Source organism: Egretta garzetta, unplaced genomic scaffold (genome assembly GCF_000687185.1).
Source record: "Egretta garzetta isolate BGI_Z169 unplaced genomic scaffold, ASM68718v1 scaffold69, whole genome shotgun sequence".
NCBI classification, from domain to species: Eukaryota; Metazoa; Chordata; class Aves; order Pelecaniformes; family Ardeidae; genus Egretta; species Egretta garzetta.
Genome location: NW_009260790.1, coordinates 207275 through 226538, shown reverse-complemented (window position 1 = coordinate 226538; position 19264 = coordinate 207275). Strand labels below are relative to the sequence as shown.

Genomic DNA, 19264 nt, shown 5'->3' with positions numbered 1-19264 from the left:
TTTTTATTTTATTTTTTTCCCTAAATTTAGACGCGGCCCGTTCTGTATTACAAAAGCAGCTCCAGCCCTTATAGGTGGCGGCCCTGGCGGAGCGCGAGGCCGAGAAGCCCCCGGTGAAGGATGGACGCTGCTACAGGCCCGAGCCTGGCGCAGGGCTTTACCAGCTACACCTCCACCTCAGGATTCCCCTCCAAGGGCCACTTGCACAAGCGAAACTGGAAACAACGGGGTCTACAACACAGCATAGAATGGGCGATTAAATTTAACATACATTTTTGTGGGGAAAAAGGAGAGATGTTTTGGCAAATTACGGAAACAAAATGGGCAGAGGAAGAAGAGACAGTTCCAAGAGAATGGGTCTTTATCAGGATGTACTTTTGCACCAAACCACCCAGTTGTCTGGGGAAAATGGGACATCCCTCCAGTTACACTACTATACCTTCCCCACTGATTTTAGAGCACGGGTTATCACCCCTTTGTCGTCCTCGATCAACCTTACTCAGCAAGCCATGCGCTGCAAAGAACATCTCACTTTAGCCAAGGGCTAGTACGGCAAGTAGAGCAGGACTGCAAGCACAGGGCTTTGTGGGCAGCTTGTTACCTGTGAGCCAGAAGTTGAAGACTGCTGCTCTAGACTTTCCCTCTCTCTGCATAGATTAATAAACAACACAATTTTGCAGAAAGCCCCCGTATCTCTGCTGGGAGTGGTTCCTAGGTCAGACTTGTTCAGAAGCTCTCCCCTAGAAAGCAAAGTAACACCCATTTACGCTCTGCCCCTCTCAGCACGCATGGGTGAGATTCACTGGTTCTTAGAGTTGGTGGTTTGACAGTTGTGCGCTGCTTTTACATGAAGGTAAGGGGTAAGACCTCTCCAAAATACAAGACTGACTGCAAAGTGCCTAGCTGTTTTCCTGGTTAAAAACAAAAAAACCTCTCAGCACAATAGAGAGAACTGCTTAAAATTCAGGAGAACCAAGTTGTGTCAACATTATGTTTTTAAAAAGCCACAAATGGAAAAGCTCTTCATAGACAAATATTCATACTGGAAGTAAGCTGTACTTTTAAGCTTGTCTTAACTGTTACTGGGGTCTTAACCGTTCCATTTCTATCTCCACAGATTTAACCATGGAAATTAATTATAAGTAGTAAAAGTGACTATTTCCTCTTGATAAATGCAAGGGGGGCATAATTTTTCACTTTCTCTTCCATTGCTTAGCTCAATTATTTAGGGATTATGAGACCAAGTGACAGGGAAAGGAGGAAGAACCACCCAGTCATTTGGCGCATCAGGTCCTTCCGCAAGTCCTCTAGGACTTCTGTACTTGAGAGCTTGTGTATTTTTTCTACAGAAGTCCCTCCCTTCCTATCAACTCTATCTGTAGTATGAGACCAACCACAGATGCATTGTTTACCAAAAGTTTCCTCCTTAAAGAGGCTAATGAGGAACTTGTGCAAAACAACTATAAATCACGGTGAGGGGCACAATCACAATACAAGCATGTATCACAACCATCAGTAAATGCAGATAATTTTGAGGGGTATCAAGGCAACCATGGGTACCTAAAGGGAGGCAGTAAGTCTTATAGTGTAAGGACTTGAGAAGATTAATGACTACATCTTCAAACGCCTAAGAAATTCTCCCAAAGTACATGATCTACATGAGTAGCTCATACTATTGTAGCAACAGAGTGTTTGTAATTTCAATTTAAGTGTTAATTTATGAACAGGAACAGACTCAGTTAATGGAAACTTCGTGGTTACTTCAGATAAGACCATAGTTTCATCACCTTACTGATAATTAAGCTACAAAGGGTCTAGTAATGAAGCCTAAACCTGGAGGGAAACCACCCAGGAAATTCTAACCAGTAACAAATTTACCTACCTTCCATGGAATTGACTTTCTGTGGAAGTTGAAGTGGAATGAACCATGATTTTTCTTTCACAACCAGAAATACTTATTTGAAATACTTCAAATTCTTCCCTCTGGTAATAGGCTTATTCCAGTGACATAAATGGGATTGCTCACAGAGCATCACCTAAAAAATTTTAACTCTTTCCAGGGTTAAGGAATCAAGGGTTAGTGAATTTTAAAAATTCTGGTAGAGAGGAAGGACAAAGGAATAAACAACACTAATTTAGAAATTCTATTAGCTCCCAATATAGCTTATTAACCCCCTATCAAATTAAGACTAATTCTGTCAGCATTGGTAGCAAAGCTTAAAGAAAAAAACCAAAAATCCAGCAGAATTACTGATTTTCCATCAGATTTAGGCAGAACAAGGATTTGTTCACTTTCTCTTGCTTTCTCTCTTACCAAGTCCCAAACTCCTCAAAAGGGTTTGAGTTCCTTCCCCTCATTCTCAAAAGGTATCAGCAGTCTACACGTTTGACTAACATTTTAAAAGTGAGCTAGTGTACTGCAAGTACAGAGGAATACTAATTTAAGAAAGCAAATCTCAGAAAACGTTTCAAAGTAGCAGCACAAGTGTCCTAGTTCTCAAAAATAGAAACAGCACTGTATGACAATTTTGACTCCTATAAAGAGACTAAAGCTTTTGCTGCTCATCGTCTCCCGAAAAAAAGCCATGCCAGTTTTTAGTTACTCAGCTGTTTCCTATTTTAGCTTAGGAGTAACGTGATATGTTCTTTTCAGTAAGATATAATAGAAATCAGTTATTTTTGCAGTTTTGCCTCATCATGAGGTATATACACATTCTACCCTCGTTGCACTATGCTCCTCCATCACATTGATGTCAAATATGACCTCAAGTACCAGTCATCAACTGGGTTCTAATGAGAACAAACATGAAGGTTTGCATCCAGTTATCAACCCTGATGTATTTCTGCAATATTTCTGCAACAAAACACTAACCTGAAAACTGTCTTTTTATAAGACAGACAGCCCTACTCACTACTAGGCTGTTTCTTAATGCTTTGCATGATCCTTCCAAGTCCAAACACCACCTCCGCTCTATATGGTCCTTGAAGTCAAAGATGTCCGTAAACACTTGTTTATGCTCAAGAACTCAACACCTGCTCAAATCATGAGAAGCTCATTGTTCAGCTCAACAGCAGGGAAGACTGAAGCTGGCCTCAAATGCTGTAGTGTTTGTCTCAGCTGCCAAAGCAAATGACACTAATGAATAGGAGAGCATAGTATGGCCAAAGCAAAACACAAACCTACCCATTTGAGTTCTAAAGTATTTTATCATGCACTATCAGCAATTATTAATGTACAATACTTTAATCGCAAGGTATTGCTGCAATACAAGTGGTAAAGAGACTACTAACATTAAAGGCATATTCTAATATTTATGAAAGGACTAATCTCAAGTATGCAGCATATTTGATTTATAACTGAAAGGTAAGAACTGATTCATGACTACTGTTGAAAAATACCCCTTTGACACTGTGTCTTTGAAGGGGAAGGCAGATATCATATCTGTATGAAACGCGAGAACTCCAACAGGCTGCACTAAGCTGGCGAATCCTTATTTCCTTCAGTGAGAAATCAAGTAATAACATAAAGAAACGCTTTACTTAGGCTGTGGATTTTTTTCACGTTAACTCCAGTGACATGTCCATGACATAAGCACTGCTCTACAAGGACATCAAACCAAGAGGGACATATTCCCGAGTATCATATTGTAAAGCAGAAGCCAGAACTGCATTTCTAGTCTGTGTTGAGGACCTGCCTTATCCTCTCTTCCACTCTCCAGATCCCTAACACGGAAGTATAAGGAAAGCGTAACACAAAAAAGCCCCATCGTAGTAAAAGGCTGAGGTCAGGATACATGGCCAAGTTACTGCCATCTCAAGGAATTTCCACAGGACAGCCAGGCCACAATCACTGACTGTCCTTACGCTCTCAGTCCTTCACAAAAGCAAGGTCTAAAAGCCAAGACAGACCTGTTTACACACACTAGCATAAGCCTGTATCCCAGATGCAGAGGTACACACAGTACTGTAATTAAATTTTTACTAGAAGCCTTGCACAACCATATTCCAGCAATATTGCCAGTGTAAGTGGCTTTTCCAAGAGGTTCTGGTGTGCATATTTCACACCATCAAAACAGAGAAACATACTCCAAGAAGTCCTACTTGAACGCTCCAGGGTACTCACACAGCAATGAACGACGCACCTTGAATAAACCAGAACAACTCTCCAAGTTATTTGTGCATTAGGCTATTACAGTGCTAAAAAGTGACTTGACTCCAGTGGTAAGAAGACAAAAGTTTCAAACTTCCAAACCAGTTCTTCTCCTGTTTTAATACAGTTTTAATGAACATCAGTCCAAGTATGAGGTACATTCCTTGACCACATATGGCTGTGCTTAAGGAAAAGGACAAACATATACTTAAATTAAATAGTGTGATTTAATTTAGTAGCAGTTTAATTATCATTAAGTTAAAAAAAAGTTATAATTAACTATTAACGTTAATGACTTGAGACCTTTCAGAAAGCATGAATCCAAAAGGAAATATCCAGCAGGTGGTCACAGACTTGCAGTTTTTCCACCAGCACTGCCACCTGCATCAGTCTCTTACAGGACTATGTGTTCAACAAAGAAGTTGGTCTACAGTCTGTAACAGGAGTCTTGGCTCTGCTACTTTGCATGGTCTTCTAACAGATACACAATTAACTCATAGGTGGACAACACAATGGCTGTGTTTGGTATCTGCCGGATGAGTTGGGCAAAGAGTCCTCTATAGAAGGCGAGATAGCCTTCTTCACGTGCTACCAGACGTGCTGTTTGAATGAAAGTCTTGTATTTAGTGCCTTCTTCTCGCAGCCGTGTCCGTATGACCTCTGCAGAAAAGTAAAACAGAGCCCAAAGTTAACAAAGTTTAAACCTTCCTGTTGAGAAACATGCCACTGCCAGGAAAGCATATGCAAAACCCAGGGACACGAAAACCTTCCTGTACCAATTGCCTGCCAGTACTTTCAGCCATGGAATCCTGTACACATTGCCCTTCAGGCAAGAAGCAAAGTTAAAGATGAGTTCCCTTTCATGTGGAATAAATGGATTATTTGCTCATTCAAGCTATTACAGAACTAAATGCTTCACTGATGCTCACAGAATCAATATTGCTCTTTCTATGTAACCACGATAACATTCACATCTACCCAAAAAGAATAATACTGCTCAGCCCACAAGTGTTTCCCACCACTTGATCACAGAATCCCAAGGGCTGTGGGTACTCAGCTAGATGAGGCTGCTAGTGAGAACAGATCATTAGGCATTCCATTTCTTTTTGACATTTTTCAAGTTGTTTTTAAACTAGCAAGTCCCAATCACCAACCATGTGGCTAACGAGGAATGGTGGGACCAGCACTGAAAATGCCAATGCAGATGCACGTGCCACAGTAACATGCATTTGGCCATTCAAATGACTTAAGAATTTTACAGCCCTAAACCCCATCATTTGTCTTGGATTACAGGCAACAGCTGTTCTACTGCAGTCATAAACGGAAAAGTTAACATACCGTGTGGATAAGCGATACAAGAGGCACAGCCCTTGGAAACAGCAGCAGCAAACATCAGTCCAAAGAAGTTTGTTGAGTTCCTTTCGGTCCCATTAGGAGGGGAAGGGGGCAGTTGGACTTCCTTTAAGTGCTTTTTTAAACTTTCATAAATAGCAAAGCAGATAATGGTCTCTGAAATCCCAGCATAGGAGGCGGTCAGGCCCCTATAAAAGCCACGGATACCTTCTGTCTGGTAAACATATCTAGCACACTGCAAAGCATTCATTGGTTTTGAACCCCTGACTCTGAAAAACAAACAGAACAGAGTATATAATGAGCACAGAAAAAGAATTTTTAATACTAAAAAAACCTCTTGGCTTTCCGTAGTTTCTATAACTACACAAATGGTTCTCTGCTAAGTTTTAATCCAAAAATCTTGTAGGGAAGCTGCATAGAGCAGTACTATCATGCTAAGAGTGCACACTTGGCTTTGTTAATTCACTAATACTCGTCATAATTTTTTCAGCTCAAGTTCTATCCAGCCTGTCACAGTTCACACCAATGCTTTAAAAGACAATAAGCATTGAAGAGACACTGCTTTGTCTTAAACTAGTAATTTCATTTAAAGCCATCTTCAGCAGGCCAAGAGACAGAGGTCTGCTACATGAGAAATGATCCTTCATTTTAAGAGGCAGCACTCAGTTCAAAGGTGCCACCCTGTGAAGTGCTGAAATTAAGTGTGATAAATTATTTATAAGTTGTGGTGCCTTAAAAGGATCCTTCTTATCTGACTTAACACGTCCTTGGAGGAAGAAATTTCCATTCTAAGCAGTCACATTATTAGCAGAGTTGCTCATTGCTTCGATATCCACCAGTGACTGTGAATCGCTCAACTAAAAGATATTACTGTCAAACTCCCTCTCTGTTTTCAGGAGGTCTGGTTAACAGTAATACAATGCTGAAGGAAGCAAAAGAACATTAAACCACTGCAACAGATTCTTATTTCCCCTAGAACCTTTTATGAAACTACTGCGGCTTCATTACAATTTAAAAACATCAGCCCTTCTGTTTACAGCTACGTGGCTGTGTATCAGTACCCTTGGTCCGTTGCAGCAACGCACACATCTGTATGATCTAGGATCAGTACCAGTGATGTTGCCAAGTGGGACACAGACTGCAACCTCATCCTCAGCCTCCCACGTGAGCTCTTCAGACCTTTCCATAGCCTCTATTATTGCTCTATCAAAGCACTTCAGTCCTTGAAATATTTACCCTCAACATCAACCCCTGAAGTACAGAAAATTCTGTAAGCAGGAATCTGAGAGAAAATTAATGCTATGCCCAACTTTACTTAAGATTTACAGTGAAACCAGAAACTGAACCTAACTCAGCACTCAAGGCAACTTCCACATCCTTCTCAATAGTAACTGTGCATCAAACCGAAGTAGGATACACAGAACCTTAACCTTTCATCTGACCAGGCAGAAGCATGGTGGCTTGAAAGGTGGAATTGAGAGCAAAACAACTGGGCAAGATCTATCAAAGAGCCATGAGTAAACCCGTGAAAGTTCAGTTTTCTAGAGGCTCCCTTAGCCACCCAGTGGTGTCCAATTTCCCTCAATCAGTTACTTACTTCCGTTCCAGTTGCATTCTGGTTTTCACCATCCATATAGGATTCATCAGGGAATTTGTGATAAAGGCTGAAAAAGAGAAAAGAAAACCAAAAGCTGAATCCAGGCCGGTGTATTGCCATGGCAAACATGAACTTTATACACTGGGCAGTGAGACAGTTCTAGTTACCAGCCCTATCTAGAGGTGTTACCAGCTCTACCTAGAGGTTTCAAAAGACATGCAGGTGTGCAGCTTACAGTCTCTCTCTTGCCAGAGAACCATTTCATGTTAAACTTCAGGTGTTGACCAGCGGCCTAGGAATTTCTTAAAGGATTCTTCCTTTTTGCACCTATTTTAATATGTACTTCATATGTACTACAGACTGCTGTAGGCAAGATAGCTTACTACTGCCTGGGTTTTAGAATAAAAAGGAAACCTGCGAGGAACACACATATGTATTAGTCTTTTGTTTTCCCCAAAGCTCTAGGTGGTGCCATTGAGCCAGCTCATTAATAGAACCCACCCATAATTAAGGGATTAGTTTGGGAAAGATTATTTTTAATGATCACTCTGGTGACTGATGCTTGAACTAGTGGAGCTCTTCTGCAGTAATTTTCCTACAAGAACAAACTATTTTTCCTACCCTGGTAGGAAAAATACAACATCCTAAAACAATTTGGCTAAAAGAGTACTAAAAGTTTGCTCATGTCTACTATTATTTTTTTTTCTTACGTTCAGAGACATTACCATAGCATTGCAATTGGGAAAAAAGTTCATCCCAAGTTAGCAAACAACAATCTAGAAATATTTCAGTGTTGAACAAGAAAACAGTTCCTCTGTAGACAAGTTAGGAGCTAGCAAGCTCCTGTTTTCTGGCATATACAATCTCAAATTAAGCGTACATTTTCCGAATGCGCCACATACCGGCCTCTGTACTCATTCACACACCACGATTACCCAGAGCTGTCAGCCAAGACTGGTGTGTTAGCCTAGGTCCTGTACAGACAGACTGAGAGTCCAGTCCCCACCTTATGATTCATTCTATTAGTTTCCTAACTACTGAGAGGGATAGAAGAAGTCTTGGAGCAACAACAGCTTGGAATAAATACTTTAAAAAATTAAGGTGCATCTCAGAGTCTCACAGATACCAATGCATGTATTGCCTGCTGCTGGCGGAGAGCTGGACACTGGGCTATTGCTGCAGACCATACCGAAGATGAATTACAAATACATACCTGCAGAACCTGCAGAACAGATGTGCACAATGTTGCTGTTGGGCACAAAAATGCCATTAAATCGCTCTTTGGCTTTGGAGTAGCATGCAAAGTAGACAGCTCTGTGGAGAGGAAAAAAAAAAAAAAAAAAAAAAAGAGTAAGAGAATCAATGCAATACACACAACAGCAAATTAGACACTTTACTATTCTTCCCCCTGCCCACAGGAAAACAAGATTTTCTTTCCAAAGAGGCCTCCACATGACTACTTCCATCTACAAGGACACAGTTTGTTTGGTTTGGTTTTGTTTGTTTGGGTTTGGTTTTTTTTTTTCTTTTTTTCTTTTTTTCCTCCTTACACTACAGTGCCACTATCTGACTTGACACTGGGTAGAAATATTTCACTGTCACACCAATTCTGAGATGGGAGGCAACACAGTCTTGCAGACCAAGTCAGATCAGATACCTATACCAGCTCTGGCATTCAACACACTTCATAAACTTGAGAATGTCACTTTCCCACCCATAGCCTATGTTTTCCATAAATTTCTTCAGCACTGTAATTGCGTTAGCAACACATCACGCTTTAAACACTTAACCCTGGACTGAAATGAAAAAGTTTTTACACACCTCAAATCCCTACATAATGCATAGGAGCAGAGGAAGCTCAGCTGATCTGCAAGAGTCGTCAATATGGTGATTAAGAAGCTGTCTGAACCAAGTATGTTCAGGTCACAGCCCCTTGAAGTGAACTGCTAGAAAAAGCTGGATATTGGTAGCTACAGTTTGAAAATTTCCATAAAGTACCTTATTCCAATCTTATGGAATAATATGAAGGAACACAAAAGACAGCATGAATGAGTTGCATGAAAAAGCAGTCAGTCTTGGATTCAGACCCTTGCTGCAAAGATTACCTGTACAGAAATAGGATTCCCCACTTCCAGGGGGAACATCCTACCTACTCGGCAAGAGGCCAGAGAGGGAGTACACCACTCTTCAAATTCCTTTTTAACTGATTCAATTTCAGGCAGAGAACATCTGCCAACTTCCCAATTGCTAACAAGTTTTAACATTTGCCAGGCACAAAGATCTTCAGCCTTGCCAAGAACGGGACAGTCACAAGTATATGTGGAAACCATTTAGGTGCCTGTAAGACTTCCAAATACAAACAAACTTTGTAGTGACTTTTGTTGCCATTTCAAAAACAAACAAACAAAGAAAGGGGACACATACCCCTTCAGGGTTATGTGGCAGCAATGCACGTCTTTCCCCTTCAGCTGCAGTTTTTCATTTGAGAAGAATTTAGGCAATCAAGGACCAGATAGGTACTCCTCTCCCCTGGCACCCAGCTCCTACTCAGTGTTTGGCAAGCACTTTTATGTATTCACAGGGAGGTAGCAGACTGTATTAGAAAAATGCAAATATTAATCCCACAGATTTTTCTGCACCACTTTCTCTTGTTTTTTCAAGCACGTGGTGAGTGGCTCTTGCAATGACTTGGAATTTAAGTGCCTTATTTAATCTGCACCTTCCAATGTTATCCAAGTGTAAAATAGATTTTTAGAAGTATTTCTTGGTATGTATACTGTGCAGTATAAATGCAGAAATATCTGTTTACAGATGGGATAACTTCATGACCTATTTTTCTGAAATCACAAATGCACTGCAACATTTGGGTTGGTACCTTCAATGTGTCTTTCAGCAATAGTTTAACTATTTACCTTGATGGTGCAACTCCAACCAAGTTTGGACCCAGCCCTCGGAAGAGTGACCTTGGTCCCTCTTTTTCCAGAATTGACCTTAAAATAAAAACAAACAGGAAAAAAAAAGAACATAGTATTTAGGTTAAAAGTTATGCTTCTTGTTCTGTCAGTCAGTCAGTCAAAAGAACTGCACAAAAGCAGTGAATATTAATTGTGAAGCAGTTAGCTTTTAAACTACGTAATATACTTGAAAATTAGCAGAATCATATACTACTGAATAAAAGCCACTATACCATAAAACGTCAGTGTGCTACAGACCAATGGGTGTCATATGGCACTAGGTTATAATTTCCATTCTTCGAAAGCTGTCAGGAATTGAATTAAAGTTTCATGGAGCATCCAGTGATGGCTGACTTTGATGAACAAAGAATATTTTTGGCATTCTCTGTATTTAAGTATTTCAGGAGTTCGCTTCTTGTATAGAGACACAAAAAAAAAAAAAAAGAAATTATTTTCCCTTTCATAATTACCCTAGTGATGCGCTTTTTTTCCCCAGAGTAAAAGCTGAATGTGACAACCATACTACAAGCTATGTCTCCCCAAGTAGTTCAGGGATATCTCATTTTGAGGGCATTTAGAAGAGTTCATATTATCTTTCCCAAGTAAATCTCAACTACAGAGGTACTGCTGTGAATTTCTGTCAGGACTGGACTTCATGGTCAGGTGTAAAGCAGGAAGATCACCAAATGCTGCTTTCCTGCAATTCTGCAATTGCTACAGCCCAGGTTTCCAAAGCTATTTCTGCCCATCTTCCCTCACACCTTAGAAGGCACACGTGGGCTAGGACTTCTCTGAAGATAAACTGCTTGGACAGCTTCCCCAGCAGCTGCCAAGTTCTATATAACACCTTGCTGAAATGCCTCATTAAAAAAGACTTACCTTACAAATTCCTTGCACTACTAACAGCAGACGTATTTACAGGGACTAAAACAACAGCCAAACACTAGTAAACAGCCAAGTATTTACCAGTGAAAGCCAGGTATAGTCCAGCAATTACTGGGATTTCAGCACACAATCTGTTAGACAGCAGCCCTCTTAACTGAACTCACCACGTGAAAACCATGCAAGAAAATCCAGATAACACCAGGCTCCACGGGTAGTTCACATGCACCTGTTGGATCTGCCAGTTCTTTAGAATTTGCTTTCTAGGTCATTAGCACTGTTGAGAACGTTCCCCATGATTCCAAACCCAAGCTCATTAGGCAGAAGAAGATATAGGAGCTTCTGAAACACTTTTTCTGCAGCAGAGTTGAACTTCTGTGTAAACTCCAGGGCTGAGTGTCTCCAAGGAGACAGATCCACCAACGACTCGTTCTTTGTCACTTAGCAGTCACGACTGCAGATTCCAGCTGGGGTGACTCATCACAATCTTAAATGGATTAGACAAAAACAGCCTGTCCTTCTGGAGTGCTTTCTAATCAGCAGCAGGCTTAACCTGCCCTCCTGAGTACATACCTTCTTTCTATTTACAGCAGTTAAAGGGTTTTCATACTCAACACCTTTAACTCATACAGAACAATTTTATATGTAGGGCTCTAATGGCTGCTTCTTTAGCCATACAATTTTCCCAAACCAGAAGGCCCAAGTCATACCCAGTTTGGCAACACATGCGTAACCAGGATTGAGAAAGGGATGGAGGAGTAAAAGCAAGAGACCTAACTTCACTTCTTTCTTCATACATTTGTTTTTTATCAGAAAGATCATTATCAATAGCATTATCTACTCTTCATAGATGCTGCCTGCAAGGGAATGACAGCTATTTTTATTTTGCTCTGACTTCTCAGTCCTCTGAAGCAGGTCAAAAACCTGGTGATACATGCAGCTGAGCAATTCCTGAAGTGAAATGAAATCAAGATCATAGCCACCAAATTTAATGAGCTTAATAAATATATTAAAAGGTTGACCCATTTTTAAACCATTTCCTCTCTCCCTAAAAAAAGAAAAAAAAAAAAAAAAAAGACAACCCCAGAAAAAGATGGGCCAAGAGGATGAATTAAAAGCCTTGTGCCTTGAAGTTTTCACTTCCTTTAGTTACAGCTGCCTAAAGTCCAATGCTGCAAGGTGAAAAGATAGCAAGGGAAAGGAGATGAAAAATCAAAGGCAACTGGCACTACCTTACACATTCAGTCACGAATTGCTCTAGACTCACCTCTGAATAGACAAAGAAGTGTTTGGCAGGGGAAAGAAGCACTGTTTACAATACAGAAACTCAAGTCCCAGAATGACTCTAGCCAGATAGTTCTGCAGAGAATTTGAATTAGCACTGTACTGTTATATAACTGTGCAGACTCTCCCCAGGCAATCTGCCAAGCATGTTGGCCTTACATAAAACCATACAACTTGCTTTGCTAGTAGTTATTTTCTTCAGCATTTCTGCTACCTGATCTAAACCGGACCTCTCTGCATCACCCTGGCGTGCCACCCAATGATCCGAATAAACTCAAGCCATTTGCATGAGGTCTGAACCGTAAGTTTACGGTGCTTTAATATAAAATACACTAGTAGAGATTTGGACTTCAGAGTTGCTGGTAAAACTATTCAGCAGTTGTAAGCTTGATAGTTTCGCATTTCCTCTTCTTTATGAATGCACATCTGAAAAGGGAACAGCTGGAGCATCAACTGCTGCAGTCTGAACCACACAGAAGGCTTTTAACAGCGATCCTAAGTAATGCAGACATAGATAGGATTGATGCATAATAATAATTGGCAAAGACAACATCTAATAGCAAATAGAGTAGAGCTCATTACGTCACCTATAGCTGAGGAAAAGATAAAAGCATCGAAGACCCCAATTAGACATGTTCTAGTGAGACTGCTTTTGCAAAAAGTGTCCTTCCTCTACTCCCATGTGTTTCAGCTATAGATCATCCACAGAGGAGTGCAGACACGCATAACTTAAAATATATGGGAACACAGAATTCTGGAGGTCATCTGGTTCAAATGCATGCTCAGAGCAGGGCCAGCTTTGAAGACAGATCATGGGCTGACACGCATCCCGAAGTGCAGAGAATCAGAAACCTTGTTAGAGTCCTGGTCCATTAAGGTGAAGGAAAGGCTACAGGCTCTCACTTTGACATGGTGCTCCAAAGAGAACACTTTTCAAGAGAGGAATTAAAACTTCCCTCCATCAAACAGGTAAATAGCATGGGCAGCAATAGCAACGAGTATCTCTGCTAGCTACTGAAAGCAAACTGGGAATAGGTCCAGGAAAAAGAAAAAGACAGTGTATATGGCTTATTCAGTCCTTCAATCATTTGCCAAGAATTGGCCCCAGCTAGTAAGGATTACCTCTTCCAATGCTCAAAGGAGACAGTAAACATGATTATTCTCAACAAGAGACAAAGACGACACTTCTCAGTGTTGAGAAAAAGCCCTTTCCTCCAGAATATTTTCTGTGATAGTTCCCACAAGCTAAGGCATATCAAGAGTTGACAGTACGTCCTGTGTATTGATCCCTAGGAAGCCATAACTACAGAAAAGCCTAGATGCGAGGCGACAATTTAAAAATAACACCTCCAGACACTTATTCGAATCAATTCACTTTGCAAAGTTTCTAAGTAGCGGAAACAAATTTCTGTAGAACTTCAAAGGAACGCTCAGGAGTCCTGAATATGCATGTGTTTTTAAAAGAGTAATTTCTCTATCTACTGCTGAAGGCGGAAGCCCATCTGACACAAATCCTTCCAGTGCAAGTCTGGAGCAAAATATGCACTCCCTGTTTGCACAGAGGAACTGAAACTCAGATCACTGGTGTCAAGCAACACTGAATGACAGGAGGAGCAGTACTCACTTGAGAACACTAAAGAGCCCAGGCGATACGGATGTTGGCCTGACCATTCCTTCACCACTGATGGTCCCCAGCTGGACTTGTGGGTAGTAGACAGCCCGGAAGGCTAGCTTTGAAGATTGGAGCCTAGTCTTTATTACCTCCAAGGGACATGTAAAGATGGCACCAACCGTTCCTCCGCATCTGTAAAATACAATTGAAACAGAAGACAGAGTCAGGAGTCATGGCTGCACAGATGTGTCAAATCACAGCACGGCATATAAATAAAGTCTGAAGACTTGTCTCCAGTTGCTCCACATTGTGGACGAATTATTAGGAAGCGGGGCAGTTCTGGCATTAGGCAAGGGAGACTGTTCCCAAAGCCTGGGGGAAGGGAGAGAAGGTTGAGAAACTGTTACAATGATCATGTGTAGTGAGGAGATGGGTAAACACAAAGACGATATCCCGCACTGACAAAAATCCCTGACTGACCATCTGCTGGTCCCATGTTCTGCCAGGACTTGGAATTCTGCCTGTAAAAACTTCAGAGGCATCCATGCTTCAGAGGTTGTTGTCCTAAATCAGACAAACCCGTGGATAGATTTTTCTTATGGGAAGCAGGAAGCTGACAGATGAGAACAAGCCACTGGGGATTAGGACACCATAGACTGAAAACACAGCAATATAATTCTTTACCATTTCAGTACTTACAATTAAAACAGCTGTCTACAGAACTAGCAAATACGAAGACTCCACTAAGTTAGGCCCTCTTAAAAACAATGGGTATCAGCTACTTTTTTGGGGGTGGGGGGAAGGAAGCTGCAAGGATGAGAGAGAGGGTGGGAAAACAGAGTAACAGGACAGAGAGGCTGCTAAAGAACATTCCCATACTTCCATAACAGAAGGACAAAAATAAAATACTACACGCCCACACAGATATGTGTGTGTATATATACATACACATATAGACACACACACACACATATATATAAAGAAGAAATAAATTATCCTATAATTGGCATATACTCATCTTAATGTAGTCAGACTGAGTCTCAGAAAAAGCGCACCAGGCCAAGAATAAGGTGTATGAGTCCCAATTTTCATTTTAATCAGTGATCCGGAAAGTGACTGATCAAACCATTTCTCTCTCTGCTGCTGTTCCTCTTTGGTAATTGAATGTCCCTTCTGTTAAGCTTCACAATTAAACATAATGTTGAGGTTGGCTAAAAGGCACTATATCTAAATTTTCCTAATCAAACACATTGGGATTTAGGAAGACTTAAGTAAAGATTTCAGTTTTTTTCCAAGGGCATTAATGACAACTGAACCTATTGACTAGGAAATATTTTCTTTGTTTACACAAGTGTCAAGGCATGTGATTCCTTCATAAAACCTGTGTTTGCAATTCTCCTTAGAAAACACCATGAGTCAACAACTTAACTCTCTCTGATGCTAATGTGAAATTGTAATTTAAGTAGTTTTCCATGAAAGGGAGATGAATTAAAAAAAAAACAATCCTATCCTTTGTCTCATGCATAAAAAAAAAATCATTGTTTGCTAGAGTCATAAGAAGTTTGCATGCACTCATTTGGGAACAGAGATCCACAAAAGGAGATTAATAAAGGTACCAGAGCATTTTTTTTAAAGCCCCATCTATACATGAACTGTTTTACTAGGAGACTTTTTTTTTAAAAAAAAACCCACAAGGAAAATGGTAATTAAAGAATAGCAGAAAAACCCAAGCTGTAAATACATACTAGCTTATTAATGCCTTATCCAGTACAGCTTATTTCACTGCTGAAACAGTATGTCTTATATCAACCAGTAACAATGCTTTGCGAAAACCCTGAAGCCCCTGTCCTTGCACTAACTGCCTGGCCACCCCGGCTGTACAACCACAAAAATCAAGGTTCTTTGTAAGGTTCAAAAGGACACCTCGCATGGCCAGGGAATACAACCTCCTCACTACAGTTTTCATGTTTTGCAAGATTCTGTTCAAGTATATGATCCCAAACACTCTGCTTTTCAGATACAAACTTATCCAACAAACCAAACTCTTTTCACTGAGACTGGCAACATGATTTAACAGCATGGTTTAATGAGTTTCTCCTTTAAGTTCTTGCTTCTTCCTCTCCCCTGCTGAAAGGGGAAAAAACCTGAACTAGGACAATCCATACATCCAAAGTGGCAGATACTGAAGAGCTTTGCCTTCATCCCTTTTAAACCACTTGCGTGTTGACTGTTGAGTAAAGCCACAAAGTTGTTCATGGAACTAGGTACACAGCAGCTGAAGTTGTGTCATTTGGCTCAAAAATGACAGGGTTCACAGAGACCTTATCAGGCCTCTGATTATTTTGTGTAGGCCTCTGATTATTTTGTGTACTGAACCAGGGCTTGGACCCAAGCCTTCTGTTCTGTCAATACTACTCTGGAGAACATCGCTTCAGTTTATCCTTCTCTGTTTTGTCAGATGCATCTCACATTGCTCACATTTCTCTGAAATTAGATCTTGGGGGGGGAGGAAGAGAGGTCAGGGATGGCTTCTCTAGCAAAACCTTTCCTGTTCCCACAGCTCACACTTACAACTCAGAGCAGGAAATGTTTTGAGGATCCCTCTTGCAGATCTCCACTGCCACCCTTCCTACTACATATATCCAATACAGACACAAGTATGGATAATTAACACCTGACTAATCAACATACTCAAGAGAAATTGTAAGTCTGTGGGAACTCAACAAAGAGAATTTGATTGCCTTAATTCCCAATTCATTTATCTACCAACGCTCTACTACTGTGTACTCCGTCTTCAGTCCCTACAATTCAGTCCTTACAAAGTACTGAATGTGTAAATTTCACATTTATGAACATTAAAACAATGCTTTCACAGTAACAATTCATAAATTCAGAACACTGAAACTCCATTTGCTGTCTCTGAACTCCCAGCTGCTCAGTCTAGAGTGACATCTTGCCATACAATTTTTCAGCCTCTCTGGCATATTCCCTCCTACATCAGCTGTTGTCTTGCCCTCCTAGCCCATTCCTTGCCTTTCATCGTTTTAGTTTGATAACCCAGTTAATTTATGCAGCCTTTAATATTTAAGTACTTCTGGTAATGCATATGTAAACCCTCTCATATTCAACAGAATGAGTTAATATCTGCATCATCATTTTTAACAGCTCAGAGTCTGTCTTGTCGGTGTGACATTTAAGAAAAAAAGCATTATCTAACAGCAATTCTCAGTGTCAACAGGGTGCATGCATTATGTCCCAAACATAAACATGCAGCAGATAGTTCAAGTAAGGACTTTGATGTACTGGGCAGCTTTTTCAGATGAGCTAATTTTCCTCCACATGGGAATTCTAAGCATCATACCCTGGTGTTGCTCTATTCCCTGGAAAGACTGCTTAAAAATAACACACTGTGCATAAAAGAAACGCTTTGTATTCCTAGGGTGTGCCAAATGCCTACATCTGGGAAGAAGGGAAAAACAACCAGCCTTCCTCAGCTACATAAACAGCCATGAACCCTGAAAGATTCAAACTATGGATACACAGCCAGATAAATTTCATTTGGGAAAATCTCACAGTAGAATCAAGGCAAAACCTCCAAGTCTTTGTACTGGTTTGAGTCAGAGATTTTTTTTTTTTTTTGCTACATTAGTGCAGAACTACTATTCCAGAGATGTTAAACAGTGTTTACTGCACTAGCCTCTTGCAAAAATCCCCAAACAATGTCTAAAATTGTCTTTAGTCAGAAGCTAGAAACTTTGTCATAGTGTTTTGTTTCTGGGAGAGTATCTTCAACGGGTCACATGGTAAGCATAAACCAAGAGGTTCCCAGCTATGCTCTGTGTCTATCACAGATAGAAAATCTCTTCAGTGTGAGACACCCAACAATTTTTCAGCTTTGGCCTGTCACTTACTGCCAGAAAGCCAGTATTTGTACTTCAGGCTTTGAGTGCCTCCTCCAGTTAGGTGATGGGCCAGGCATATATCGCCACTGGAGCAGTAAAACACAGTTCTCTGCTTTGTGATGTCCAAACAAAGGAACTAGGGGAATTCTTGGTCTGAGAATATGAAACACACTTCGCATTTATGGAGATACATAATGTACTATATATTAAGAGCTGAAGAAAAATTATTTACTTCCATAAAAAGAGAACACTTTAAAAAACATGCCAAGGATGTAAATCTCAAAATCCAACTCCAATTTTTCTCTTGCTGCCAGCTTTCTATCTTTACAAAGTCCACCCCTGATATACCAATGACTTGCATTTTAAATAAACTCCCAGCACCCACTAGCACAAGTGATATAAATGCCAAGAATCTTAATTAAGAGTAGGGCTTACTTCATCTGTCCTAGATTTAATCGCTGAGCAATATTCTTAATAACAACACAATGCTGAATGTTAAAGGAACTTCTGCAAAACAAATACAGACCAAAAAAAGTATCCAAACCTTTAATGATCTTTCAGCAGAGTACCACTGACTTGACAGAGATCATGAGCAAAGATGATCTGCTTGGTTAGAGGAATCAAAAATTATAACCTAGCCTGATGCATTCTGCTGTGTTAGCATTTGAGATTACCTCTTCCTCCCCAAAGGACAGCAACTACTCTCAACAGTTAACAGTGAATTTTTGACAGACAGGAGTCTAGTGAAACACTTGCACAAGAATTATTAGTGCAAACAGTCTGGCAACTATACTTCACAAGACTCTGAATTCAGTGGGACAGCCAGGGACACAGCTAAACCATGGCACTGTCAGTGCAGAGTATTACCTCCTTTCCTGGTTGCTGACATAGGATCATGCCCGTGAAGGCAGATAAGGAAATCCCAAAGTGAGCAGTATATTCACAGCAAGCGCAACAAGTTTTAAATGAGATTGTATTTGCAATAGGAATTTCATTCTGTTTTTCTCAAACATGGCATGTGCTTTAGCACAACATGCATAGCATAAACAGCGAAGGTTTATCTTTGATATTTCATTACCTCATCCAGACTGTAAACAAAACAAGCTGCTGCATTCTCAGATGACACAGGAGATTGAGTACCAAAACAATAGACTGTTCCTAATGCCCTAATTTTAAGTTAATTAAGCATTCAATAAATTTCCAGCTAATAATGTTATCATCAGACATAGATATTCCTGTAAGCACTTACTGTGTTCCTTGAGCTGATACACTGTTAGTGAATTACACAGTGCACATGAGAATCTAAACCAGGTGGAGGGCTGGAAGACAGTCAAACTCATCACCAGCTAGAGCTGTCCCGCACCACGCTCAGCACAGCAGACGCATATACATCAGGTGAAGGCTGCTTCTCTCAATTTTACAAACGGAAACATTATTTCCCAAACAGTTTGTCAACATTGGCACATCACTTAACAATTAATATCTGTGGGAGCAATATACCTGTCCCTTCCCCACAAGTCGTTTGGTTAC

General features: G+C 40.5%; 2 protein-coding genes across 9 annotated transcripts in view; both read right to left on the bottom strand.

Annotated features, from left to right (window-relative positions):
• TMEM201 (transmembrane protein 201) overlaps positions 1 to 4535 on the bottom strand; it is a 33364-nt gene extending 28829 nt beyond the window's left edge. For 3 of the 4 annotated variants that reach the window (XM_035901836.1, XM_035901838.1, XM_035901837.1), the window contains exon 1: positions 4454 to 4535. In XM_035901836.1, coding sequence (XP_035757729.1) covers positions 4454 to 4467 — 14 coding nt within the window. In that variant the 5' untranslated portion in view covers positions 4468 to 4535. Of the gene's footprint in view, positions 1 to 601; positions 648 to 4453 lie in introns of those variants that run through there. The other variant, XM_035901839.1, reaches the window with a different exon arrangement.
• SLC25A33 (solute carrier family 25 member 33) lies at positions 4470 to 14735 on the bottom strand. 5 transcript variants are annotated; one of them, XM_009646431.2, is made up of 7 exons: positions 14313 to 14735; positions 13845 to 14024; positions 10013 to 10090; positions 8314 to 8414; positions 7101 to 7167; positions 5489 to 5772; positions 4470 to 4810 (listed from the first exon to the last, which is right to left on the bottom strand). In XM_009646431.2, exons 2-7 carry the CDS (start codon positions 13889 to 13891, stop codon positions 4608 to 4610), a joined length of 780 nt encoding a protein of 259 aa, XP_009644726.1. In that variant the 5' UTR covers positions 13892 to 14024; positions 14313 to 14735; the 3' UTR covers positions 4470 to 4607. The 5 variants fall into 5 exon arrangements, with proteins under 5 accessions (XP_009644726.1, XP_035757735.1, XP_035757733.1 ...); XM_035901842.1 differs by lacking the exon at positions 14313 to 14735 and adding an exon at positions 11104 to 11423 and having other exon boundaries at positions 13845 to 13929; XM_035901840.1 differs by lacking the exon at positions 14313 to 14735 and adding an exon at positions 11104 to 12646 and having other exon boundaries at positions 13845 to 13928.
• Between the last annotated feature and the right edge of the window lie 4529 nt (positions 14736 to 19264).